This window comes from Corvus moneduloides, chromosome 18 (assembly GCF_009650955.1).
Source record: "Corvus moneduloides isolate bCorMon1 chromosome 18, bCorMon1.pri, whole genome shotgun sequence".
Lineage (NCBI taxonomy): Eukaryota > Metazoa > Chordata > Aves > Passeriformes > Corvidae > Corvus > Corvus moneduloides.
The window spans coordinates 1,571,764-1,598,764 of NC_045493.1; the positions used below are offsets into that span (position 1 = coordinate 1,571,764).

The 27,001-nt window shown below is 49.7% G+C and overlaps 1 protein-coding gene across 7 annotated transcripts; it reads left to right on the plus strand.

Annotated features, from left to right (window-relative positions):
• Nucleotides 1–869: 869 nt before the first annotated feature.
• On the plus strand, nucleotides 870–25,401 carry ASCC2 (activating signal cointegrator 1 complex subunit 2). 7 transcript variants are annotated; one of them, XM_032128048.1, is made up of 20 exons: nucleotides 953–970; nucleotides 1,065–1,136; nucleotides 3,462–3,557; nucleotides 5,089–5,247; nucleotides 5,588–5,758; nucleotides 7,666–7,795; nucleotides 9,661–9,728; nucleotides 10,170–10,280; nucleotides 11,169–11,281; nucleotides 12,327–12,401; nucleotides 12,936–13,043; nucleotides 14,102–14,170; nucleotides 14,791–14,865; nucleotides 15,274–15,451; nucleotides 16,015–16,229; nucleotides 17,763–17,882; nucleotides 21,818–22,039; nucleotides 23,597–23,705; nucleotides 24,189–24,265; nucleotides 25,003–25,401. In XM_032128048.1, the coding sequence occupies exons 3-20, from the start codon at nucleotides 3,477–3,479 to the stop codon at nucleotides 25,169–25,171; spliced, it is 2,250 nt and encodes a 749-aa protein (XP_031983939.1). In that variant the 5' UTR covers nucleotides 953–970; nucleotides 1,065–1,136; nucleotides 3,462–3,476; the 3' UTR covers nucleotides 25,172–25,401. The 7 variants fall into 7 exon arrangements, with proteins under 7 accessions (XP_031983940.1, XP_031983938.1, XP_031983939.1 ...); XM_032128049.1 differs by lacking the exon at nucleotides 1,065–1,136 and having other exon boundaries at nucleotides 870–956; XM_032128047.1 differs by lacking the exon at nucleotides 1,065–1,136 and having other exon boundaries at nucleotides 903–956; nucleotides 3,457–3,557.
• The last annotated feature ends 1,600 nt before the right edge of the window (nucleotides 25,402–27,001 follow it).

Sequence of the window (27,001 nt, forward strand, 5' to 3'; positions counted from 1 at the left end):
CCCCGGCTGTCCGGAGCGTGCGGGCATGGAGGGCACTGGGAGCGGGACTGGTTCCAGACCATCCCTAACGAGCCACATGACACAGCGCATGGCGTGGTTTCTATTTTAGGCCACTTTGCCATCTAAAGCTGGACTCTGGGCTAAGTTTAGGAGGAGTTCCCTATGGTCAAGGAGGAGAGCCGAGACCCTTCGGAGCAGAGATCAGTGACGGCTGGATGTGTCTGTGTCACCCCGCGGGCTGGGAAGCGCCCGGTTCCTGGAGTTTCAGAGCGGTGTAAATGTGACTGATGTAACCTGTTCTTATTATCGATTGTGCTCGTATGACTTGACAGGAATTGCCCTCTTCCTGCGCTGTCCGACTGTAATGCACAGACATCTCCCTGGAGAGCAAGGAGAAGTCCCAGCCGAGGGAAGCGGTGAGAGGGCTGTGAGGGTCGCCGGCTGTGACAGGTCCCTGTTCCCGCAGAACCCCTTCCCCTGCCCGGCCTCCCCCCGCCCGTGGCACTGGATGGGGCAGGGCAGCTAAGTTAAAAACGCCTCCTTCCAAAAGGTGATTTATTGAACCAGCTGGTTTTCCTTCAAAGGAAGAACAGCTGGAGGCTCCTTCCCCTCCAAAGACAACCCGCGGACAGTAACTTCGCCCAGCCCCGCGGCTGCAGCCGGTCCGGACGGCGGGTGGGCGTTTGGGACTAAACTGCCCGTTTGGTCACTGCAGCACGGCCCGAGCCCGGCTCCCGCCCTCGGACCCGGACCCGGACCCGGTTCCGCCCCTCGGATCCACAGCCAGACCCAGCCCCGGTCCCGCCCCTCGGATCCACAGCCGGACCGGGAGCCGGGACGGTCGCGCCGCCGGGGCGGAGCCTCACCGGGCCCCGCCCAGCCCGGTAGTTCCGCTCGGGGCCGGAAGCAGCGCTCGGCCACGGAAGCGTCGTGGGGCCGGCGGGACGCGTGTGCCGGTACCGGGGTTCTGGTGCCGTGCGGGGCCGGCGGGACGCGTGTCCCGGTACCGGGGTTCTGGTGCCGTGCGGGGCCGGCGGGACGCGTGTCCCGGTACCGGGGTTCTGGTGCCGTGCGGGGCCGGCGGGACGCGTGTGCCGGTACCGGGGCTCGGGCGGCTGTGGCGGGGCTGGGTTGGGGTGAGCGGCAGCGGCTGTGTCGGAGCTCGGGAGTCGTGGCAGCAGCTGGGCAGGGCCCGGTGCGACAGGGACCGGACAGGGAACGTGGCCGGGGGGGCGGTGGGAGCGGCAGGGCCCGGGGTAACCGGCGGTGTTGGGTTAACTGAGCGTGTCTGGCCGTGGGGTAGGGCCAGGCTGGGAGAGCTGGGGGGGCTCACCTGGAGAGGAGAAGGCTCCAGGGAGACCTCGGAGCCCCTTCCTAAAGTGCCTAAAGGGGGTCCAGGAGAGCTGGAGAGGGACTGGGGACAAGGCATGGAGGGCCAGGACACAGGGAATGGCTTCCCAGTGCCAGAGGGCAGGGCTGGACGGGATATTGGGAAGGAATTGTTCCCTGGGAGGGTGGGCAGGCCCTGGCACAGGGTGCCCAGAGCAGCTGTGGCTGCCCCTGGATCCCTGGCAGTGCCCAAGGCCAGGCTGGACACTGGGGCTTGGAGCAGCCTGGGATAGTGGAAGGTGTCCCTGCCATGGCAGGGGGTGGGATGGGATGAGCTTTAATGTCCCTTCCCACACAAACCGTTCCGTGAGTCCATGCTGCAGCATTCCCTGTGCCAGCTGTGCTGCGGTGGGTGCCTCATCCTCAGCAGTGTCACCTCACCCTGGATGTCCTCAGGAATGTGCACATCAGTGGAAAGTGCAGGGCAGGGATCGTTTCTGGCACTGGGAAAATAAGTTTCCCTGGAAAAACCTGGGAAAATAAGTTTCCCTGGTTCATCATGTTCTTTGGCTCTTCCACTGTACCTGAAATCACAGGGCATGAGAGATTAATCGTGGGCTTGTGGTTTAGACCAAAGTTCTTTCCAGGGGAAAAGCTTATGAGAGTCAGGAATCAGGAATGATTCTCTGTTGAGCTTATCCCATGCTCAGCTTTATTCTTTTCTGTAGCCGAATAAGCTTTTGGGCAGGGGTTCTGTCTCTTACAGGATGTTTTTGACTTGGACTGGAGATTTTGGTGCCTTCCAGGCTTGAAATGAGACACTTGGCATGTTTTTCTGCATTACAAACACGCATTTCTATGTGCAGTTTTCAGAATGACTCTAGAAATTTTAAGAGCCAAATTAAATATATGATGAAACTGAACTGAAAGCCAGCTTGGCTTATTCTGCTGAAAAGTTTTGGTGGTTTCTTTTTTTTTTTTCAAAGAACTTGTTTATCATAAAATAATAGTTGTTCTTGTCAACGTTCTAAATTTTAAACTCCCCTGGAAAGACAGAATTATTTTTAGTTTTCTGAGCTGTAGGTATTGCTGTTGCTCTGCTGTATCTTTTTTATTTGAGCTCTAAAATGTTAGATGACAGAATTTCTGCCTAAATCCATAGGCAACAAATTTATGGGATGAAAAATGTTATTTTTTCACTTGCTGTCTAAACTATGACCCCACTCCTGAGTCAGAGTTGTTCAGCTGTAGAGACACTGCTCTTTTTTTAATTGTTATTCAGCCCAGGCAATGTGACTGCCATTAAACGTGCATCTGAGGAGATGTGTGACCTTCTTAATGAGAACATAACCTTTTAGTACCATTTTGCAGGACTCAAAACCCCATAATCCCCTAAAGAATTTAAAAGCTCTGTTAACCTGCAACTTTTGGTTTTTGTTAGTCTGAACTTTTTTAACAGCACTCATAACATTCTTTCTACTGAGTTACTCTAATATTTGACTTCCAGTTAATTTCAAAAAGTTAATTGAAACATTTCTGAGGCCACAAATGCAAGATGAAGCTGTGGTTTTGTGAGCACGTGGGAATTGGCAGGAGCAGGGAAGGCTTTTGTAGGCTCAGCCTGTGTCCCTTGTCTAGCTGAGTGCTGGGAGATTCTGCACACAGGCACCAAAAATACTCTTTGAAAGCACAGGCAAGGCTGTGTTTGGGTTGTCCCTGCAGTTTGTGCTGTCAGGAGAGACACTGAAAGTGTTGAAAGAGGCTGCAAAGGCCAGAGTTCAGCACAGCTCTTCAGAAACCCGATTTAAATATCTAATTTCCGTATTAAACAGTGTCCCCACATGCGTTTTGTTGTCCTGGAAGACATCTGTGGCCTTTCAGTAAGGAACAGGGATAAAAGTTCAGCACCACATTCCAGATTTCCTCTGAGACGTGTGCAGGTGGCTCCTGGGTGTTCCCTCAGGATTTGGCTTTTTGATGGGGTATAAATTGCTGGGTATAAATTGCTTGGCATAAATGCATTCCCAGCCAGTGTGTGTGTGTTACAGGAGGGCTGCAGCTTCTTTTGTTCTGCTTTTGCCTGAGCGACCTTGTAAAGTGCATCCTGTGCTGCTTTTGTTTGCTGAGGACAGGAACAAGCCACCAGGATGCCAGCATTGCCTCTGGATGAGCTCCAGCTGACAGAAAGGGATCCCAAGACAGGGAAGCTGAGAACTTTACCAGCACTGGTGAGCTCTGTTTCTCCTGAAAGCCAAACAGACTTTAGTAAATAATTGTCTTACAGCGAGGCTTGGTCTGGAATATGTGACAGGAATAGCTGGAGCTGTGTGAGGGAGGTTCAGGTGGATATGAGGGAAAGGCTTTTCCCCCAGAGGCTGCTGGGCACTGCCCAGGCTCCCCAGGGAATGGGCACGGCCCCGAGGCTGCCAGAGCTCCAGGAGCATTTGTACAGCGCTGCCAGGGATGCCCAGGCTGGGGTTGTTGGGGTGTCTGGGCAGGGCCAGGAGCTGGGCTGGATGGTCCCTGTGGGTCCCTCCCAACTCAGCATATTCTGTGATTCTGTGAAATCTGTTCAGCCTGCTGTTAAAGAAGGTTTTTGTAATGCATTCAGACAGTTGAGGTTTCATTTACCTGCTGTAAAAATACCCCAAAACACAAGAACCAAACTTACTCTGTTCAACATCTGGAGTAAACTGTGTTTTCCCAGCACATCTCCCTCTCTGGAGTCTGTAACCTCTGCTGCAGTGGAGAGATGCTCAGGGAGGTTTCGAAAGCTCTGCCTCAAGTTTAGCTCAGAGCTGTGGCACTGGGATCAGTCCCTTGTGCCTTCAGCTTGATGAAACCAGAAAATTCAACCCATAGAAACCCTTTTCTCCCAGAAATAAGGCCTGCAGAGAGCCTTCTGGATGTGTTGCAGGAGTGGGGCTGTCAATGCTGCTCGTTCCTGAGGAGCTTTACCCTGAGCACATGTGTGGGATGAGACAGAGCCCAAATCTGCTGCTCGTTGGAGTTCTTGTTTTAGGGTGGAGATATTTTGGCAAAGCCTGTTCAGTAACCCTTGGGAAGGGTAGTGAAGTGTTTCTTTCTGTCTTTGATGGTCGTGTCAGTTTGAGTTCATGGAATATTGTGCAAGAACTAGTTCAGAGGAAAAAGAGAGAGTTCAAAGGCATGCCAGGAAGTTCCTGCTCTTTGTTTTAAAGGTATGGGAGGATTGCTTTGTCAGGCTTTGGTTAAGAGAAAGCAAGGAGCAACATCTGCCAAATTATCAAGGTCTGAAAATGTTGCTCATAAAGAAAGATACAAACTCACTGCTTTGAAAGGGTAGAAAATGGGAGGTTACCAGGGAACAGAACGTTCCTGTCATCAGGACTGTAGTGACAGGACAAGGAGTAGTTGGTTCAAACCAAAATTTAGGTTAGATATTGGGAAGGAATTGTTCCCTGGGAGGGTGGGCAGGCCCTGGCACAGGGTGCCCAGAGCAGCTGTGGCTGCCCCTGGATCCCTGGCAGTGTCCAAGGCCAGGCTGGACATTGGGGCTTGGAGCAGCCTGGGACAGTGGGAGGTGTCCCTGCCCATGGCAGAGGCGGCACTGGATGGGCTTTGAGGTCCCTTCCCACCCAACCCATTCTGTGATTCTATAATGTCAAGTTGTAATAAAAGGTAACTTTGTGTTTCCTGGAATTCAGTGAGCAGATGGTAACTGGGCATTCCTGTCACTTGGTCTGGAGTTTTAACATGGTGAATTTTGGCTTTCTGCAGCGCCCAGAAATTAAAGCAGATCGGTTGTTCGTGCTGTACAAACCCCCCCCTGCCATCAGAGACCCTGCTCTGGTGGAGGAATTCCTGGAGCGAGCGAAATTCATTGCAGATGACCTGAACTGGCTTCTGGCTTTGCCTCATGACAAATTCTGGTGCCAGGTAATCATTGTTTTTTATCTGGAGATACAACATAAATATCTAGGTGCTTGTAAAAGCCATGAGCTTTACATCATTTTCATAAAGATTTGTTTATGCTTATTATGTCACTCAGGAAACATTTTAATTTCCATTACTGCCCCTTAGAATGCAAAGAAAGTATTTCCCTAAGGATTTTCCGCTGTGGATTTTAAGAGTTTGCTTGTAGTTGATGGATGTGGGAGTCCTTTCAATATGCCTGAGTGTTTTAGATTGCTTTAAATTTAACTGGGCTGCTCATGAGCACAACCTATGAAGGTGTGACATTCCCTCCTTCCCATTTTCCTGTCTTTGCCTGTGCCAGGTGATATTTGATGAGACCCTGCAGAAGTGTTTGGATTCCTACCTGCGCTCTGCCCCTCGCAAGTTCGACGCGCTGTGGGATTGCCATCCGGAGGTGAACGAGCTGCAGAAATGCCTCCATCGGAGTGTCTTCCTCACTTTCCTCAGGATGTCCACCCACAAGGAGTCCAAAGTAAATATTCCTATGCCTTGCAGGTGCTCCAGGCTGTGTGACTTAGGGAAAAAGAGAATTAGAGAAATGAATCATTTTCCTTCTTGCACGACATTCCTCTCCCTCATGATTTTATCAGTTGGATTCTCCATGTGGAGATAACACTCAGAGCTGAAGTATCTGAACTATGCAGTGATTCCTTGGTTGATTGCCTGGATCTCCTCCCTGAGGAGTAGCAGGTTATCCATGTGTGGTGGTTGGATATGTCATGGTAAGAGGAGAGAGAGCACGTTGGCCTTTGTGTGGCCACATGGGACAGGCTCTTCAGGCCGCCACTTCCTGAGCGTTCACTCCCTCAGGGCCACGTGGTGCCACAAAATTCCTGCTAATGCTTGTCTCTCCTTGAACTTGTCCCAAGTTTTGGACACACTGAAATTTCTGTAAATTACTGTTATCTTGGCATCATCAGGCATTCAGCCTGGAGAAGGCTCCAGAGAGAGCTCAGAGCCCCTTCCAGGGCCTAAAGGGGCTCCAGCAGAGCTGGAGAGGGGCTGGGGACAAGGGCTGGAGGGACAGGACACAGGGAATGGCTTCCCAGTGCCAGAGGGCAGGGATAGGTGGGATATTGGGAAGGAATTGTTGCCTGGGAGGGTGGGCAGGCCCTGGCACAGGGTGCCCAGAGCAGCTGTGGCTGCCCCTGGATCCCTGGCAGTGTCCAAGGCCAGGTTGGATGGGGCTTGGAGCAGCCTGGGACAGTGGAAGGTGTCCCTGCCCATGGCAGGGAGGGGGACTGGATGGGTTTCAAGGTCCCTTCCAACCCAAACCATTCTGGGATTCTACAATTAAGAGACATACTCAGCATTAATTGTGTGAGTGCAGCTCCCATCTGGAGCCGTGGAATTTTCACCCGGCCTTTGGGCAGGATGAGTGAGGCAACTTTGTGTTTTAGCAATTACTCCCTTGAGCTCCTCATTGGTTCATGCTGTGTTAGGGCTGTGTTGATTCTCTTGCTTATCACATTCAGGATGTTTTGAGGGAAAGGTCTGGGAGTGGAGGACTGGGACAGGAGCAGGTTGAAGGAATGCTGGAGCCTGCAGCTGGCACCACTTCAGCAGAAGTACCCGACACCTCTGTGGTGCCTTTCATTGCAGGATCTGATTAAACCTCACCGCTCTGAGAGGCAGGCGAGCATTTGAAACCATTTTATAGTTGAGTGATTTGCAGGGAATGAATAGTCTGTTGTCATGCAGGAGTAAGCAGGAGTTCTGGAAAGGGAACCTGGCCAGCACTGAGCCCCATCCCTTTGCTTCAGCAGGGAGAATGTGCCCAGCCTTTCACTAGGATTGAAAACATTTGCTGTCACAGGCAAACGGGGCTTTCAAAAATCCAAAATCACGTTTCAGCTGCCTGTTTCTCAGGCAAATTCAATGGAATTTTCTCATCTAGAATTTTGTAAGAAATTCCTTCAGTGTGATGAGTTTTTGGCACAGTGTTCAGCAGTTAGGGTGTAGAGCTGCAGTTCTGGGGTTTCTCCCTGCTCGTCCCTGGTTCTGTGGTCTCTGGAGCTCTCCCAGGGTATGAGAACCTCAGGCTGTCCCTGTGTCTGGTTACTCATTCCTGCTCCTGAGCTGAGCTGTTCTGGTGCCAAGCTGGGAACTGGGGACTTGTGGGGAGATTTTTCTGTTAAACTTTTAGGTAGATTAATTCACCTCCTGGTGAATGGATCAATGGGGTGCCTGGTGTGGCAGGGACAGGAGTGTGGGAATAGATGGCTCCCCAGAAGCTCTTCCAAGCAGAGTTGCTGCCTTCTATGAAATAAATTCCTTAATACACCTTTGAGAGGTGTTTTTATAGGTGTCATTATAATGCTGGAGTTGCTGCAGAGCAAGATATGGATTATCCTTCAAATTTTTTTTTTTTTTTGGTAGGATCATTTTATCACTCCCTCTGTCTTTGGAAAAATTATTTACAATAACTTCCTGTTCGACATCCCCAAGATTCTGGATCTCTGTGTCCTTTTTGGGAAAGGAAATGGCCTCCTGCTCCAGAAGATGATTGGTCAGTAAAAGCCAAGGAACAACTTGCTACATTTAGGCTTTTGCTTGTATGACAAGTGACTTAGTGGGGTTTATATCAGTGGAACTGCTTTGAAAATTAATTGCTGTAGCAACTAAGATCTGTCATTTCTAGATCACATTGGGCTTTTCTTTTCCTGTGTGCACTTTGTTTGTGCTAAGGAAAGCTTCGTGTCCTGCTTTGCTGCCCTGAGCCGGGCTCACGTTGTTAGACATAAACCCAGGCTCAGTTGTTTTCTGTGCCAATGAAATGTGTCCCTTATAAGAGGAGTGTGGGGGCTCTGTAAAATCCTGGTAGAGATGGGAAAGGGGGAGGAGGGTTGGGAGATGGGGCGCAGTCCAGCTGGGAGTGCTGTTGCTCCCAGAGCTGGGAGCCGAGTGAGACATTCGGTGTAATTGCTGCTCTGGGAAGTGCGAGAACCTGAAACTTCAGTGCAGACATTGATGTATACAGAGCTTGCAAACCACAAACACTTCAGAGCCTTGCTCAAGCTGTGCTTATCCCTGGATTTCTGTGTCTGTACACACACTCTTAGTGGCGAGTACACAGGGAGGGGTGTTCCAGCCATGGATGCTGAGGAGTGAAGATGCAGCATATTGATTTAGCTTCTCTATTTATTCTGTGCTCCCTTCACAATCCTGTGATCTTTAACATCACCTGAGCACCTGAGTGGAAGAGCATCTAGCCTTGGATTAAGTGAGCTCTTCCTGAATTCTAACCCACTTTGTCTGCAGCTCATGGGATGAAGCTTTTCTGTTTCTTTGGTTTTTGTTTCTGTTTTCTTTTTGGTTTTCTATTTTTGTCTCACTTCCAAGTTCACTGACATGAGAAGTGTTAGAGATCATGTGATGCAGACAGCTTTGCAGTCAGAAAATCTTAGCTAAACCTTTGCATTTTTAATCTTTTTATCCTTTTTCAGTAGCTTCTACTCTAAATTCCTCTGTTGAGCCTCAGAGGTGGAAAGCAGTCATGGCAAGATAGATACTTCCCTTTCAGATGTGAAGCTTAGATTATCTAGGTCTTAAAATATTCCAAAAAAAAGACCTAAGTAATAAAACCTCCTTTGAATTACACTCTGGAGTGCCACACAAATCATGCTGCATGCAGGTGACCAAGGATTTGCTCACCTGATTATTTCATTATGTCGTGACAGTAATGGCATGAGCAGTTCTGGTGTGTAATTCATAACTTCATAAACTTGAGATTCTTCTCAGGGTATAAATTTTTCTGAAACTTGTCTCATAACTCTTACCTGAGTTCTGTCCTTGCTGGAGAACTCCTAGTTTTCATCATCTGAATTCCCAAGAAAATAGGAGCCTCGGTGCTTACTTGGTGAGGATTTATGGTGTGGCATTACTCAGTGGAGTATTTTGTAAAGATGAAGGAGTCCTAGTAACATAATAGCAGGTGTTACTAAAGCCTCATTACCTTTAAGAAATATTCTGCACATCTCCTGGTGTGTGCTGAACTGTTATCAGTAATTAAAAGTCAACTCCAGTTGTCAAATAAAGGAACTGGGGATGTTCAGTGATAGTATTTGCATTATTCATTGATTCAGCCCCTGGAGCATGAATCATCTGACATCTCGTTTGCTCTCCTCTCATGAGCATATTCCCATTGCTGGATCTCCAGTGACACTGGAGAGCTGATGGATCAGCTTTTTGGGAGCAGGGCCTGTGCATGAGCTGAGGAGTGAGGGTGGGCTCTGTCCCACGCAGTCAGTAGGTGTGTCTGGGGGGTGTCAGGAATAACACAAGCACAGTGTAACAAGTACCATTTTCTGGTGCAAATTTGTTTGTTGGCATCAATATCTGAACTGATGGAAATGCTCTCCTTCCCCTTTTCAGGAAATATCTTCACTCAGCAGCCCAGTTACTTCAGTGACCTTGATGAAACTCTGCCCACTGTCCTCCAGGTACTGCTTTCCTGCTGGGACTTCATCTGGAAAGGTGCCATAGCTTGGAGAGAGGAAAGGGAGCATTGTAGGCAGGCAGAATGTAATTCATGAAGTCATGGAATATCCTGAGTTGGAAGGGACCCACAAGGATCATCGAGTTCAACCCCTGGCCCTGCACAGGCACCCCAACAAATCCCACTCATTGTCCAAACACTCCTTGAGCTCTGACCAGTCTCCAGGGGAAGAACTTTCCCTAATATCCAGCCTAAACCTCCCCTGACTTAGTTCTTGCTCCCTTTCCCTAGTTTATGTTAATGTGTGTCAGGGAGGTTTTGAACCTTTATTTAAAATTAATACTTGAGGACTCTTCCCTCCCACCTTCCTTCAGCTTCTGGCCTTCTCTGCAGTGTCCCTCTGCTGGCTCCTGTCTGTTAACACTGCCCTGTTCTCCTGATTTAGGTGTTCAACAATATTTTGCACAAGTGTGGTTTGCAATCTGAAGGAGCCTCTGCTGAGCCCCAGAAACTGGAAGAGAAAGTCAGTGTGACTCCAGGGAACATGCCCCTCCAGGTGGGACTGAACTCTCTGTACTCCTGCACGCTGAACAGACCACCCAAGGTCATTCTGTTCCCAAAATCTCCTCCAGCTCGTGGTTCTGGGCCATTGTTGCACTCTTTGTCCTGGGACATGGTGATAAAACCTTCCCACCATGAGCTGATTCATTTCAACCATATCCTTTGTAATGTGGATAGTTTTAAACCTGGCAACTTTTTTGCTTAACCAGCTTATAAATAATGTAACAGAATATCTCACAGAAGTCTCCACCTAACCCTGGCAGTGATAAGAGCTGTTTTGGTTTTTTCTTCAGAAATGAGTGTTTTAACAACAATGTAATTTAACTGTAGTTAATTAAGAGGGCTTTTATGTGCTGGAGGCTGTACAAAGAGAGTGAACATGGTTCTCTACAAAACCTTAGTCATTCCCTTTGTGTGGGGAAACAAACTATCAGTTCAAACTATCATTTAGTGTGTCATTCCATGTTTCAGCTGCCTTGGAAATGCAGCTTGCACTGGACCAGACTGCTGAAAACATCCCTTTGATTCCCATGTTTCTGCCATGCAGTGCTTCATGGAAAAATGCTGCATGGGGAAGAATTCCGTATGTGGAGGGTGTATTGAGGGCAAAGCCACTGTCCAGAACAGGATCTGATGAGGATTCTTATAATCTCACAGGATCTTTAATGAAAGCAAACAGTTGAGATTGCATTAGGGATCTTTAAAGGATAGGAGCTCTAGTTGTGTCTACCCCCAGACCTGTAAGAGGTTTATGGTTGATACAGACTCTGTGCAGTCAGGAGAAGGCCTGGCCCAATATTCTGTGTCCCTGTTGGGGAGTTACACTGTATTCCTGGGAAAACTTGCCTGGCTCTTCCCTCAGTAGCTGCTCTTTCCCTTTCAGGAGCTGAAGGACATTGTGCTGTATTTATGTGACACCTGCACAACTCTCTGGGCCTTTCTTGATGTCTTTCCCTTGGCTTGCCAGACCTTCCAAAAACACGAGTTTTGTTACAGGTATGTCTTGGAGTGCAAACAGAGCTTGTCCTGGCCATGTAAAAATACTGAATGTGCTGCTGTGTCCTGTCCCATTGTTAAATGAGGAGACAGATTTCATGCAGAGGCTGCTGGGTTCTCTCTGACAGGAATGCAGCATAATAAATACATGGATATAGGGATGTGTAGATTTTCTGTTCTATGTATGTCATTATCTAGGAGTGATCCTAGGGCCAGGCATCCATGACAATTTCAAAAATCAGCTGAACCGTGCTTGGTGTGCTCTGGGAAGGGTGGAGAGGGATGAGTTATGGACAAAAAGAGCTTCCTGCTGTAGGACCCAAAGCAAGGGAAGCAGAAAGTATTTCAGAGAAATAGTTCTTCAAGGTCTGAAAACAAATGTCTTTGATGTTATGCCCAAGTTTTATGCTAGAGAATATCAGTGGGGTTTGGCAAAAGCTTTGTGTCTGGGAAAGGGTGACAAGGCATGAGAGGAAACAGCCTCAAGCTGCGCCAGGGGAGGTTCAGGTTGGATATTGGGAACATTTCTTCATGGGCAGGGCTGTCCAGCCCTGGCACAGCTGCCCAGGGCAGTGCTGGAGTTCCCATCCCTGGGGGATTTAACAGCCACATGGATGTGGCACTGGGGGACGGGGCCAGTGGTGACCCTGGCAGTGCTGGGGAATGGTTGGGCTCGATGTTCTCAGGGGGCCTTTCCAACCTGAAGGATTCTGTGATTCTGTGAGTCTGTTGGCTCTTTGCAGGCTGCAGATCTGTGTTGAGGCTGTTTCTGGGTTGGGCAGATGGTTCTGATCAGCACCAGGATGCTTTTGAAATGCATTTCTTTCCTACCTCTTCAAAGACCTCTCTGTGATTTCCTTAGAGTGCTGCTCTTCGTCTGTGGTGTGTTTGCTTGTGTTCTGGGGGGAAAATACCAAAATGAGGTGATGCTCATGAGTACTGCTGGTGAGGAGGGTTTAATGAAATCAGACATTTGTTCTGCCTTTTAGCAAATGATTTTTGGAGCCTCAGCTGACAGGTACAGGTTTGTTCCCCCTTTGTACAGATTAGCTTCATTTTATGAACTGGCAATTCCTGAGCTGGAATCTGCAATCAAGAAGAGGCATTATGAAGATAACAGGTGAGAATTCCTGCAAAGGCTTGCCTTGGATTTTCAGTGAGATTTCCCAGGGCTTAGTTAAAAATTCACTTCATGCTGCTTTACCCATCCCTGCAGAGCCTGGCTTTTTTTGTGCTGCTTCAAAGAGCTCTGAAGAGATGACTTCTGTAATTCCAAATTTTCCTGGGCAGTGGGGTGACTAATCATTTTTAGTGCTGTGCAAGAAGGAATTTGATGGGAGGTGCATTCAAATTGTAACAAAGTGTGAGAACATGAATGATATCTCTGTGAAGCTCAGTCTCGCTGTAAGGCGCAGGCTGTGCTGCTACAGTGGGGGTCGCATGTGTGGAGCTGCCAGGACAATTGGGGTTGAAACCAGCTTTATTTGGAGCATGGATTTTCTTTAATGACCATGAAATGAGTCTAATATCTGGTCTTTGCAGCAAGGAAATTATTCTGCTAAGGAAATTCTTTTTCTAGAGGGTTAACTCTGGCATAAAGGTGTGTTACAGATTCTTGTGCTGACACCAACAGTGTCTTTTGCTCTCTCTGAAGTGTTTTTGCTGATTTGTGGAGGAGGATTTCACACTCCAGAAAGAAGATGATAGAAGTTTTTCATACCCTAATAAACCAAGTGTGTCTGCAGCCCATCCTAGAGAGCAGGTATTGGCACTTGGCTCTGTGCTACTCGCCAGTTACGTGATTGCTGTGTGGGAGAAATTTTCTCATTTACAAATTTACAGGAGAAAATGAACAGAAACTGCTTTTTGTGTTGGGATTGTAGCCAAAGACTTGGCTAAGGTCAAATTCTGTTGTCCTGTGTATCAGGAATGTTCCAGATGGAGCTGTTTGGTCCAGAATTTCTGCAGTGAGCTGTGGTCCAACAAGCTTTCTGACCACAGCGTGTGGTTCATGCAAACTTCCATCATGTGTAACACCTTGAGACCTAATTGTGACCTTCCAGGACCTGAAGGGCCCAACAAGACAGATGGAGAGAGAGTGTTTACAAGGGCTTGGAGTGACAGAACAAGGGGGAATGGCTTCCCACAGACAGAGGGCAGGGTTAGATGGGATATTGGGAAGGAATTGTTCCCTGGGAGGGTGGGTGAAGCCCTGGCACAGGGTCCCCAGCGGAGCTGGGCATCTCTGGCAGTGCCCAAGGCCAGATTGGACGGGGCTTGGAGCAACCTGGGATAGTGAAAGGTGTCCCTGGCCATGGCAGGGGGTGGCACTGGATTGTCTTAAGGTCCCTTCCCACCTAAAGGTGCTGCCTTGGAGAGAGGTTTGGAGTCTCCTCAGCATCCAGGGGTTTGGGCACTGAGGCTGCAATGGGAGTTTGCTTGGCAGGTGTTCTTGCACAGGTGAGCACAAACTTTCTGGAAGGTTCACAGGTGTAATCCCAAGACATCATAAAGGCACAGTTACAAAAGCTCTACACGTCCTTTTTTGCAAGTCTGAAGCATCAAACTATTTGTAAAGTCTCTCCGAAGACTTGTAATTCTGAGTGTGATACAGCTTTGGATCTGACTGCTGGAATCTTTGCTGAAGCCTTAAAAACCACTTGTTTCCATTTGACTCTTTGCTCCTGTGAAAGCCAAAAAGTGGCCTGAAATGTTTTCAAATGGGGCTTTGCCTTGGTGTGTTAATGTGAGTCGTTTGGCTGGTGGGGCAGAAGTGGGCAGACTTATCTCTGAGTGTTCACTCTGCTGTGTTTCCTGCAGCTGTGAGAATATTCAGCCATTTATTGAGGAATTTCTGCAGATCTTCACCTCAGTGCTTCAGGAAAGGAGGTGAGTCTGACTGGCAGGAGGCCCGAGGGGGGTCTTGGCTCCTTCCTCTGCCATTCTTCACAGCAGAATTGCCTGAGGCAGCATTACGAGGCATTTGGGAGTCAGAAATCGTTGTAAGTAGTTGGGAGAAGTGCAGGGAGAGGATTTCAGCCTGCAGCACAGACCCTGGCACTGAGAAATGCTGTTCTTCACTCCCTTTAATCCAGCTCCTCAAAGAAGAGAAGAGCAATTTAGCCATTAGCTCCCTTGACAAGTTAGCCTGTTATGACTGATCTGTGCTTTCCAGCTGGGCTGACCAGACCAGAAAAATATTAAACACTCATGCTGGAGATGCAAAGGAAGTGGCAGAACTGGGAATTCCATCTTGTCCTCCTGCCCATGCTGGCATTCTGAGCACGTTCACGTGGTAAAGCAGATTTTCCCTGTAATGCAGCACTGGGTTCCAGCCCTCACACCTGAGGAGTGTTGCTGTGGTGTAGTGGGACCAAAATCAGGCATGGCTGGAATCCAGCATTGGGTGAGAGGTTCTCTGCTCCTACCTGAGCACTGAGGCAGTCAGAGAGGCACAGCAGTGGTAATTAATTGAGCTCAACTGATTAAACTTGCTCCTGTGTTTTCAGATTTCTCCGTGACTACGACGAGCTGTTCCCAGTTGAGGATGATGTGAGCCTGCTCCAGCAGGCATCCTCTGCACTGTATCCTTTGGCTCTGCACACCAAGCTGCTCTTGGATTCCTTCACACCAGTGACTTTTCTGCCTCTGGTCAAGCTGCATGACTGGCAAGGAGTACTGGAAAGTTTTCCCTTAATAGAAAAGAAGGGAGATGGGGGAGTTGTTGCCCAGAGAAGCTGTGGCTGCCCCATCCCTGGCAGTGTCCAAGGCCAGGCTGGACAGGGCTTGGAGCAACCTGGTTTAATGGAAGGTGTCCTTGCCTATGGCGGGGGGGTGGGATGAGATGAGCTTTAAGGTCCCTTCCCACCCAAACCATTCCATGGTTCTGTGAGTGTTGATGTAGGCACAAGTTTGGAAGTCGCTGACAATCCCATAGTTGGGTGATCCCTGAACAGGTGCATCCAGGAATGTCCTTAATGCCATGCTCTTAGAGACGAGACCAGGACAGCCTATATCCTCCAAGCAGTGGAAAGTGCCTGGGAAGGGGTAGACAGGAAAAAAGGACAAGCTGGTAAAGATCCAGCAGCATCCGATGGAGCTTCAGCAATAGTGGAGAGCACCCCTGAGGACGGAGAGGATCCGGGGGCTGCGTGTGCCCTGGAGGATGAGGTGGGTACAGCTCTGTGGTGCTCTGCTCTTCCTGGGGGCTCTGCTCTTCCAGGCCTTCTTTTATCTGTGAGGACAGGCTTGATTTGCTCAGTTTTGGGGACAACATGAGATTTGGTGTCATTTCTGACCTTTGCTGGATCTCCATGCAGCCTTGGGAAATGAGAACTGAAGCTACACCGGAATCCTGAGTTATCTCTGAGCAAATTGCTTCCAACTCCCATGGCTTGGGTTTTCCCTTGCTGGGGATTATTCAAATACTCTGCTTCATCCCTGCAGTTCGTGTGCATATTTTTGAAATGCAGAGCTCGCCTATTATTTGAGGAAGGGATTCTCCAGAGTGTCCTTGCTGCCTCAGGGACTGGCAAAAGTAGCTGTGTGCCCAAATCTGTGTTGGAAACCTTGTGTAGTTTAAACAGCTGGTTTCTCTTTTGGCTCCACTCTTGGACTTCTGTGTTTAAACTCTGACAGCCCAGAGTGCTGCTTTCCCCTGTATTTCTGTGCACACTGCCTGCCCTCAGCTCTGTCCCTCCCCAGTACCCACCAGTTGTGTTTGGTGTCCGCAGTGTGCCGGCGCTGCGGCCGCGCCCGTCGCCCGCGTGTCTGGCGTGGAGCTGGACTCGCTGATCTCCCAAGTGAAGGATCTGCTGCCAGACCTTGGTGAGGGATTCATCCTGGCCTGCCTGGAGGAGTATGGATATGACACAGAGCAAGTGATCAACAACATCCTGGAAGATAAGCTGGTGCCATACCTGGATAAGCTGGACCGAAGGATGCAAAGGTGTGGGACAACGTCTGGTTGTTTCTGTCTCACTTAATTGTTCTCACTGAAGCCTCAACACTTGTGGAGCTCTAAGAATTTGCATTTTTGGGGTAGAGAATTGCAGTGAGAGCTTCTCATTGTCATCTGTCACCAGTTTTCTGCCCTCATCGTGTCCCTGCATAGGAGTGGGACCTTCCCTGTTCAGTGTTGGAGTAGAGCAGGTGCTGGGTTGTGTTTTGTGACAGGGGACAAAACCACTTGTACATGAAATGCTCAAATAGAATTGGAATAGAACAGAATGCTGGGTAATAGAATATGTTGCCTTCAAAAGTTATTTTGCTGCAGTTTGGTGTCACAGGTGTGAAAATCCCAGCAGTCCTGCAGAAAAGGGCATCTTCAGAGGCCCCAATTCAGCTGGAATTCAACCCACAGGGTCAAATATGGTTATTTAACAGGCTGCTGTTTTGTGAGTGAAGTTAGGCTAGAGAGAGGTTGGAACTGGCAATTCAGCTCCATTTTTATGTTCCTTCTGACAAACTTGCCAGGTTTGTCCTGCTTCCCTGGGTTGGACAAGGGATGGAGGGTTTATGGCTGGTGGTGGGATTGAGTTGTTGGAGTTTGCCTGCAGCTGTGAGTGTGTGTTTGTGCTGCACCAGCAGTTCCTGACAGAGCATCAGGATGTGAATGTGCTGTTTGTTCACATTTCATGGAGTTATGGGCAGGCTGTCTCACTGTTGCATTACAGGAAAGCATCTTTATCGGAAAAATGATGTAAAAGATCTTAGTTTTGCAACAATCTTTGTGTTCCCGCAGTCAGATCTGCTGACTTTGGCACAACTGGTGCAGGATGGGCTTTAGGAAGGATTGTTTTTTCTGCAAAGCCAGCAGTTCCCCAAGATAGAGCTGTTTTGGTTTTTTTTCCCAGCCTTTTGCATCTTGAAACAAAGCTGCTGGTTCGATAGGAAATGTCGAATTCTGACCGCTGCTGATTTATAGGGGAGCACAGCAGCATTTGCAGCTGCCCAGCTGAGCTGCCTGCACCACCAAAATGAATGTCAGAAGTACAGTCTTTTGACTTATAAGTTGAACAAACATAAACCTGGAACCCTGAGAAAGATTTAACAAGGGAGATAAATATCTTGAAATCAGCAGCAACAAATTATTGGAATTTTTTCCAGCGTGTAGTTCATCACACTTAGTGTTTGTCTTCCCTGAGTCACTGTGTTGAGACCAGGCAGTCTGTTGAATATTCTGTTGTGCTGCATGGTTTGATAGACTCTGAAATGAACAGAAGAATTTTCTCATGGCTTTCTGTGGGTTGCTTTAGCTTCCCCTCAAATCCAAGCTTTGGGAAGTGCAGTGCCGTGCTCGTGCCAGAGCATGGCTGTGAAGCGAAGGGGTTGTGCCCTGTGACCCAGCCAGCCCCTCTTGGTGTGCTCAGGATTGCTTTGGGACTGACAAAGGAGAAACCAAGGGCTTAGGAAAGGGACAGGATTTGTCTTCCTCACTTCAGTTTTGTTTTTATTCTCTCTCCTTGTTGTTTTTTAACAGACAGCTGAAGCCAGACCCTACCCCTCTGGTCAGCTCTCGCTATAACGTTTTCCAGAATGATGAGTTTGATGTTTTCAGTAGGGATGCAGTGGATGTGTCTCGGATCCAGAAAGGCAAGAGGTGAGTGTTGGCACCCAGTCATTAACTCTGCCTGTCAGGAGGAACAAACACCTGGGAACCTGCACATTTATCTCTCCTACAAACCTCCTGCAGGAGTGTTTTGGCAGGGGGGAAGGCTTATCAAAAATGTTTCCCACCTGTTTGTCTGGGAAAGTAAAATGAAATATGATGAGGGGGTTGGTTTTGCTTAGTGTTTTTCCTAATTGGCTTTCCTGTGTCTGCTGCTGGAGATTGCTCTGCCAAGCTCATTTGTAATGTCAGGCTCTTGCTCCTTGGGCTTAATGTTAAACTCGCACTGAACAACAAACCTTGAAAAGCACCATCCCTGAGCATGGGATTGTGACTCAGAGCTGAGAATAAATAATGATTTGGTTTAGAGCCAAGGGAAGATTCAATATCCATCTACTTCAACATCTGATAACATTCAGTGCCTTAGACTACTTCTGTTGTTCCTGCTGCTGTAAAGCTTCCTGCAGAAGGGCACTTGGACTCGTGGAGTAGTTTGGGTTGGAAGGGACCTTTAAAGGTCATTTAGGCAATCTCCCTGCAATGAGCAGGGATCCTCCTGCCGTGAGCAGAGATTTCTACAAAACCCCACCAGCTTTCACTTTGCTTTCTGCCTGGTTGGGTGTGTGGTGTTGGCTCCCACTGGTGCCAACTCTATAATGTGGTTCCCTTGTTCCAGATTCTTTTAAAACAGATCACAGCATCATGGAATGGTTTGGGTTGGAAGGAACCTTAAAGCTCATCTCGTTCCACCCCCTGTCATGGGCAGGGACACCTTCCACTGGACTTCAAACACCTCCTCTAACCAGCCAAGTGTGATCTTAGTGTTGGGATCTCTTTACACAGCAGATAACTAAAAGTCTGTCTGGAGCTGGAGCCACGTGACCTAAGAGCTCCCAGTGAAGGTTTTGGTTGCAAAGTTGCATCAAACTCTAGGAGAAAACTACTTTTGTTCCCAAGTCCAGTGGCCCAGCTCCTCAGAGCAGTGCCATGGTGCTGATCCTGTCTTGGCTGGGCAAGAAAGGAATTTCTTTTCTCTCTGGCCAAGGCAATGACTTTTGTTGTGTCCACAGCTGAGAATTCACAGACAGAACCTTTCTCCTCATGGTGGTGCCTTGCTCTGTGAGACAGGTGCATTGTACAGATGTGCTGGGTTATCCCTGGTTCCCAGAGCCTTGCTGGTTATCCCTGATTCCCAGAGCCTTGCACAGGCGTGCTGGGTTATCCCTGATTTCCAAAGCTTTGTACAGATGTGCAGGGTTATCCCTGGTTCCCAGAGCCTTGCACAGATGTGCTGGGTTATCCCTGGTTCCCAGAGCCTTGCTGGTTATCCCTGACTCCCAGAGCCTTGCACAGATGTGCAGGGTTATCCCTGGTTCCCAGAGCCTTGCTGGTTATCCCTGACTCCCAGAGCCTTGCACAGATGTGCAGGGTTATCCCTGGTTCCCAGAGCCTTGCTGGTTATCCCTGACTCCCAGAGCCTTGCACAGATGTGCAGGGTTATCCCTGGTTCCCAGAGCCTTGCTGGTTATCCCTGGTTCCCAGAGCCTTGCTGCAGCAGCTGGTCAAGGCCAGAGAGCTCCAAGTCCAGCACAGAGCATCCAGTGGCTGGAATACCCTGCTCGGAGCTCCCTCTGCAGATCGCTTGGAGAGCTCTGGAAGCTGTAAATCATCTCTGAGCTGGGCTCTGGGATCTGCTTCCATGGCACTGCCCTCCAGCTGTGCCTTCTGTCCAGTGGAACCATCACTCCTGGAGAAGTTCTCCTCTCTCCTGCTGTAGTTATGTGACCTCTTTGGATTATCCTCTTGCTGCTGCTTTTCCTGGTGTCCTTTGCCTCCCTTCATTTCAGAGCATTTGGGAAAACTCTGCAGGACTCCAGACATATTAGTTGTGGTTTGAGTAGTTTAAAACCTGGAGATCAGCAGTGCCTGAAGATGACCATATCCAACTGAATCCAAGGAAAAGCTGCAGTAACTTGTCTCCAGGATTTAACATTCAGCATTCCATAAATATGAAGTTTCCTTTCAGTGCTGAAAGTGTCCCTTCCTCAGAAGATTTTCCACCAGCAAGAAGCCTGATGGTTCACCCCGGTGTTGGGGTAACAGGGCTCTCCAAGCTTAGTCTGAGATCTGCTTTGGATTTGAATTGTATCAAATATTTAATATTTTTTCACCTTCTAAATACCTTTTGCTCACCAAATTCTCTTGTGTTCAGGGTGCTGTTGCTAAGCCTGGTGTCACCATAGTGCCTAAAGAACCAGAGCAGGTTGTTCTGGCCACTCTCAGCATCAGCAGTTTGGGGCAGGGACTGTCCTGGAGAAACACAAATCCAGCCAGGATGAGGAGGGAATCAAACATGAGGAAGTGAATGTGCTACCACAGACTCTGCTGATCCTGAAAAGTGATGACATTTGTCTGTGCCTGTCCAGCCCTCACTGTCAGCTGAATCTGTCTCCTGGAGCCAGAGCATGTCCTGAGCTCCATGGGACTAGAGGAGCTATCCCACTGTTTTTCCTGGGATTGGTGCCCAGACCATCTCATGCAGCTCCTCTGCAGTCATCAGACCAGCTCGACAGGAAGCAATTACCAAGTGCTTGGTTCAGCCTCAGCTGAATTCCCACAGAAGGTGTTATCCCAGGGATCCCGGGATGGGTGAACTCACCACGTGCTTGGGAGGGCATTGAGCAGCTTGAATGCAGGCAGTGAGTCATGGGAGAGAGGGAACCACCTCCGGCTGTAAACTTCCTTTGTTTTGAGGTTCCCAGTGAAAATCGGGCTGCTGGATCACATCTCCTTCCTGAGTCGCTGCCACTGCCTTGGACAGGTCCTTTCTCTGATAATATCCATGGATGCTGGGTCCTCCCAGACTCTGGGGGCTGCAGGTTGTCCTGGGAATGCTGGACAGTGGAATCCCCTGATGCTTTGCTGTAAATACGTACTTGGCTGGTCTGGAAAATGGGACTTCAGAGCTTATGCTTGTGCAGCTTGAGACACTCAGCAGCTCCTTTTTAATCCCTCTGTTTCTTGGTCTTCCTTTCTTTAAAATGACTATAATTTACCTTCCTTCTGAATGTAAAAAACAAGCCCCTGCAGTGCTCTGAGAGGTTGAATCACAATCACTCTCTACTGTTTTGTTCTTTGCCTTGGTGCTTGTGTTTATTTGCATCCTCACCTGCTGCACTGGTTATTTCTTGGCTCTCCCCATCTAAATTTGTCCTTTTCCCATCACAGTTGTGCTCCATTCACATTGGCCAAGGAGCGGAATTGCATTTGGCTTCCTGTGAAAGCTTCCTCTGTCTCAAGTGATGATGGTGGTCTCCAATTCCTGCTCCTTTTTAGTGGCCAAACAGCCCTGGTACAAATGACCCCCCCCTGGATCACTCCATCCAGCTCTGAGGCCCAGCACAGGAAGGACCTGGAGCTGCTGGAGTGAGAGCAGAGGAGGCACCAAGATGATCAGAGGGATGGAGCAGCTCTGCTGTGAGGAAAAGCTGAGAGAGTTGGTGTTGAAAAGTCTGGGGAAGAGCTTGGAGTGCCAGGACAAGAGGGAATGGCTTCCCACTGCCAGAGGGCAGGGCTGGATGGGATGTTGGGAAGGAATTGTTCCCTGGGAGGGTGGGCAGGCCCTGGCACAGGGTGCCCAGAGAAGCTGTGGCTGCCCTGGCAGTGTCCAAGGCCAGGCTGGACAGGGCTTGGAGCAGCCTGGGACAGTGGGAGGTGTGAGGGTGGAACTGGATGAGCTTTAAGGTCCCTTCCAACCCAAACCATTCTATGATCCTATAAACCAGTGGGGAAGTAGGTGGGGTGAGGAGTGCCTGTGCAATCAGGGATGTGAGACTTGCATCGCTTCACTTTCCACTGACTGACAGGGGCAAAAGCAGCTTCTAGGGAAGGTTTTGACCCTCTGCCTTTCCCCCCTTCCCGGGCAGGAGGGAGAAGGACACGACCCGGAGCTTGGTGAATGACAAGCGGCTGGTGACGGAGCAGCGGGAGCGCTACAGCCAGTACAGCGTGGTGGTGGAGGAGCTGCCGCTGGAGCCGGGAGCAGCCCAGCCCTACGAGGACTACGAGGACGAGTACGACGACACCTACGACGGGAACCAAGTGGGCGCTAACGATGCTGACTCGGATGACGAGCTCATCTCCAGGAGGTGAATGCTGAGGGGAGGGGGAGGGAGCTTCGGGAGAATCACCGCGGAATTCTCTGCCTCCCACAAACGCTGCTTTGGATTCTGTTCTTCCACGAGAGCTTCAAAGCACCCCTTTCTCTGATTTCACTGCGGTGCGCAAGGAGGGAGGTTTGGGTCTCCCTCCCTTGGGTAGGGAATGTTGCCATGGCACGTGCCCAGGATGTTCTCCAGCTTACACTCGGCCATTGCCTCAATTAATCAGCAAATCCAAGGGGGAAATTTCCCAGTGTGTTCCAGCTTGTATTCAGCAGTGCTTCTCCTTAGAGAAACTACCCTGCAGCAGGGACAAATGGCTTGGCAAATCAGTGGAGCTGGGCAGCCTAAAAATGGCTGGTTAGCAAAGGAAAACTTCGACATTTGGGAAATTCTACAACCAGACTTTTCCCTGCCGATCCCCTCTGAGTGCTGACAGCTGGAATTGAGTCCTTGATGGGCTGCACAGCACTCTGCACCATGACTGACAGCTGCACACAATGAGCTTTTGGGAAGCAAAGGGTTAGTGGGGATGGAGGCTGGAGAATATTTATTTTAGAAAACATGTGGTTTAAAAGCTGCTTTAACATTTCTGAAAGTGGCCTTTTGAATTCTGGTGTATTATGAAGATGTCACCATTCCTAACCTCAAACCAAATTGGAGCTTTGAGGTTCTTTTGTCCCTTCCCCCCCCCTCCCCCCCCCCCCCCCAAAAGCACTGAGAAGCTTCAATCTAAATCCTTTTTGTGTTTTGCCTGTAACAATGTGGCACCCAGGTATTTTCCCCTCTCTCAGGTCTCACTGCCCCTAGAAACAATTAGTGGATGTCACTGCTGAAAACTGGATCTGTTGGTTTGAAATAACAAAGGCTTTTCTGGTTTTACATTCCATGGCAGTGGAATGGTCTGAATTCCAATGGAATTTAAACACAGACACATATTTATGTTAAAGAAGAGTTATAGGCATGTGGTAAATTCTGCCTCCATCCCCAGGCCCTTCACCCTGCATGTCCAGGGTGATTCATAAAGCCTGATGAATTTCTCCAGGGATTTCCCCCTGCAGGAAACTGGGGCACAGCAGTGGAACTGGGGCTCCGTGGATTAGCCCTGACCAGTCAGAGGCTTTGGAGCCCAGCACTGGCTGAGCATTAATGTTTCTGTCCAAAGGATGCTCCTTAATATTGCCTTGTGGCTGTGTCTGGATGCCCATTTCCCAAAGGAAGCAGTTGCTTCTGTGGAGAAATTCCTTGTGAGGTTTCAGGGGGTTTTTTAACTATTATTATTATTATTATTATTATTATTATGAATTTCAGAGACAACTTCATAGTGAACATTCCCCAGTGAAGAGCGTGTGTTTGCCAGTTGCCCATAGGAATGTGGTATTAACTCCTGGATCTCCTGGTTTTTTCTTCAGGAAAATAAAGTCCATGAAATCTGCAGATTCTCATTTTTAAAGACATAATGCCAACCAAGAAGGATATGCTCTTCAGAGAAATGTTTGAGGCTGTGCTCTTTTATTTTCTAACTTTTTTTGTCTTAATTCCCAGGCCATTCACAATTCCTCAGGTCCTGAGACCCAAAGGACAGGAGGAAGGACAGGAGACAGAGGAAGAGGATGAAGAGGAGGAGGAGGAAGCTGAAAAGGAAAGAACAAAGGTGACATTTAGCTGGAGTTGCATTAAGATTTACCATATTTCTTCCCTGCTTCACCTGCAGGTGATGGGGAGCAGATTTCCTGTTTCAGAGAGGGAATCTTTGAGCAGCAGCAGGGACTGAGCTGCTGTTCAGTGGCTGCTGGGCTGTGAGTGTCCCCAGGGACAGCTCTCCACTGCCTCCTGGCCTAACTGTGCTGGAGCAGTGACACTTCCTCTGTGGGGAGCTTTAATCTGCTTTATCCCAGAGCCAGACAGTGCCAGCAGAGCACTCTGTTTCCATGGAAGTGCTGGGAGTAGCCACAGTGGAGGAAGGTTTTCAGGCAGGTTTTGTGCTGGGTGTTGTGTTTAGAGTCCCTGACACCAATCCTGCTGGTCCAGAGGTAATGAACCAGGAATTGACTCTGTTCCCAACAGAATCCCCTCCTCTCCAGGCTTCTGCATGGTGCTGATGAGTTTCCTGACCTGTTCCCTTGCTTCCTTGCAGGACCACTTTGTGCAGGACCCGGCTGTCCTGCGGGAGAGGGCAGAAGCCAGGCGCCAGGCATTCCTTGCCAGGAAGGGGTAAGCGAGGATCTCCCTCTGGCTCTGCAGCTGGCAGCTGTTTTGCTGCTGACTGGAATTGTTGAGGGTGTTCCTGCTCCTTGACATTCCCATGTTTCAGGGTCCTGCCACAGTGGGGTGAACCTCTTCACCCACCCTTCACTGCTGGTTCTTTTATCCCATTGAATAGGAATGTCATGGAATCATGGAGTGGTTTGGGTGGGAAGGGACCTTGATGACCGTCTTGTTCCACCCCCTGCCATGGGCAGGGACACCTCCCACTGTCCCAGGCTGCTCCAAGCCCCAATGTCCAGCCTGGCCTTGGACACTGCCAGGGATCCAGGGGCAGCCCCAGCTGCTCTGGGCACCCTGTGCCAGGGCCTGCCCACCCTCCCAAGGGGAACAATTCCTTCCCAATACCCAATCTAAATCTCCCCTTTTTTCAAAGCCATTCCCCCTTGTCCTGTCACTCCAAGCAGCAGAGCCCTGTGCAAGACAGGATCTTGGAGAGCACAACTTCCAGATCTCCAACAGCTCCCATAGGGATTTTGGGACAGTTTGGTAGCTGTTTGCAGCTGATGGGCTCAATGTGTGGAAGGACACAGTCGTGGTGTGGCTGATGCTGCTCCTAGGCTGCTGTGGGAGCCCTGGGATGAGCCGAGGCCCAAGGGCTGAACCCCTCACCCGCTGGTGTTTGTGGGGATCTGGGATTTTGTCCCCAGGAGTGCGGCGTGATGTCCTTTTTTTGTGTCCCTCAGGCACAAGCATGACAGCTCTGCCGTTGTTGGGAATGCCAAGGGCCACGGGCAGAACCGGGAGACGGCGCAGGAGCGGAGGAAGAAGGAAGCAAACAAAAGCACAAGAGCCAACCACAACCGCCGGGCCATGGCCGACAGGAAGCGCAGCAAGGGCATGATCCCTTCCTGAGCAGCTCCCGGGGCAGGGGCTGCACCATCCCCAGGCCCCTGCCCTGGAGGAGGCTCTGTTTCCTCAGCATTCCCTTTGCTCAGGGGATGGATGTTGTGTGCAATACCCGGCACCTCAGCTCACACGGATCTGCATTCCCTGTGGGTGTGCTGCCCTGACTGTGTGTGCCAGTGGCTGCACCCAATACATGGGACAGGCTGCAGCAGCCATTCCTGCCCTTTTGTACTATTTATAGTTCACAGAGTTTTATTTTCATACTGGCTCCTTGCGCCCTCCCTGCCCACCCTGGAGTGAGCAGCTCTGAGAGCACGGCTTCCATGGAAATGCCTTATCCTGAACTTGAGTTATAGATGGTCCCAAGCTGGAAGGGACCCACAGGGATCATCCAGCCCAGCTCCTGGCCCTGCCCAGACACCCCAACAGCCCCACCCTGGGCATCCCTGGCAGCGCTGTCCAAATGCTCCTGGAGCTCTGGCAGCCTTGGGGCTGTGCCCATTCCCTGGGGAGCCTGGGCAGTGCCCAGCAGCCTCTGGGGGAAGAACCTTTCCCTCATGTCCACCTAAACCTCCTGACACAGCTCCATGCTGGCAGGGAAAGGCTCAGGCTATTCCCACTGCTGACAGACCCACAGGGGTTCAGGTGAGTAAGACCTTATGGATTTCTGTCCCTTGAGTGAGGCCTGTGAAAACAGAAGGTACAAATAAAAGATGTAGATGTTTTAGTTGGTTTTTTAGGCTCTTACAGTCAGTATTGACGAACTTCCCTGGTGTATCCAATTAGGCTTTGCTTGGTTAATTTACTGGTTAATGTGCCCTGAGTGCCATCTCCCCACCACACTGTGTTTTCTAGCACTGCAGCAGTGCCTGTGGCTGTCACCCCCACAGTGAGAAAATCAGCAGTGGGTTGTGCTCCAGGGCAGTCCCAGTGCTGCAGGAGCAGTGGGGTGCTGGTAAAGTCCACAGGCTTGTACTTTGGTGCCTGGTGGTGTGCAGAGGGCAGGGATGTGACTGGAGCTGCTGTGGGGCTGTTTGCAGAGAAGCAGAAATGCAGCAGAACAGCCACTGCCACGAAATGAGGGGAAGTCCTGAGTGCTCCAAGGAGGAGATTTTTCTTTGCCTATCAGTGCTGCCCAAACCTCCCAAGGACAGACACAGAAAAAGGAATTACATTTACCAGTATCCCTAAATGCTGTATCCAGGGAAATCCTCTGCTGGGATAAGGCTGCTCTCCTGCAGCTCCTGCTCTCTGCACCGATGGCTTCAGCTCCTCCCTGCTGCCCACTGCAGTGCTGTCCCCTCATCCTGTATTCAGCTTTGGTTCTTGCTGCTCAGAGCCTGCAACTCTCTCTGAGCTGCTCAGCCTGATGTGGAACAGCAGCAGAGCACAGGGAGCTGGCACTCAGATGGGATTGTCCCAGGAAAGCTTAAACCTTCCTCTTAACCATCTCCGTAAAGCCCAGCTGGGACTGGGACAGCTGGAATTGGGTTTGGCTCCAAAAACACAAGCATAAGTGTTTAAGTGCTCGTTGTGTTCTCAGAGTAAATGCTTTACCCCCCTGGCACTCATTTGCAAACCCAACAAAGCTGCTGTGAGCACTGGCTCTAATGGGCTCTGCCTCAGCCATTGCTGAAATCCCTCCTGTTACTGAAAAAGGAGCGAGGAGGGAGAGATGGAGCTGCTGGGCTGGGAAAGTGTGAAGAGGAGTCACTCAGCCAGATCTCCCTACAGCCACCTGAGAGCTGAGGAATTAACTGAGTCATTACCCCAGGCAGTGCCCAGAGTTCCCTTCCCGTGTAGAAAGAAGTGTTTGACAGGGTCAGGCAGGGCTGG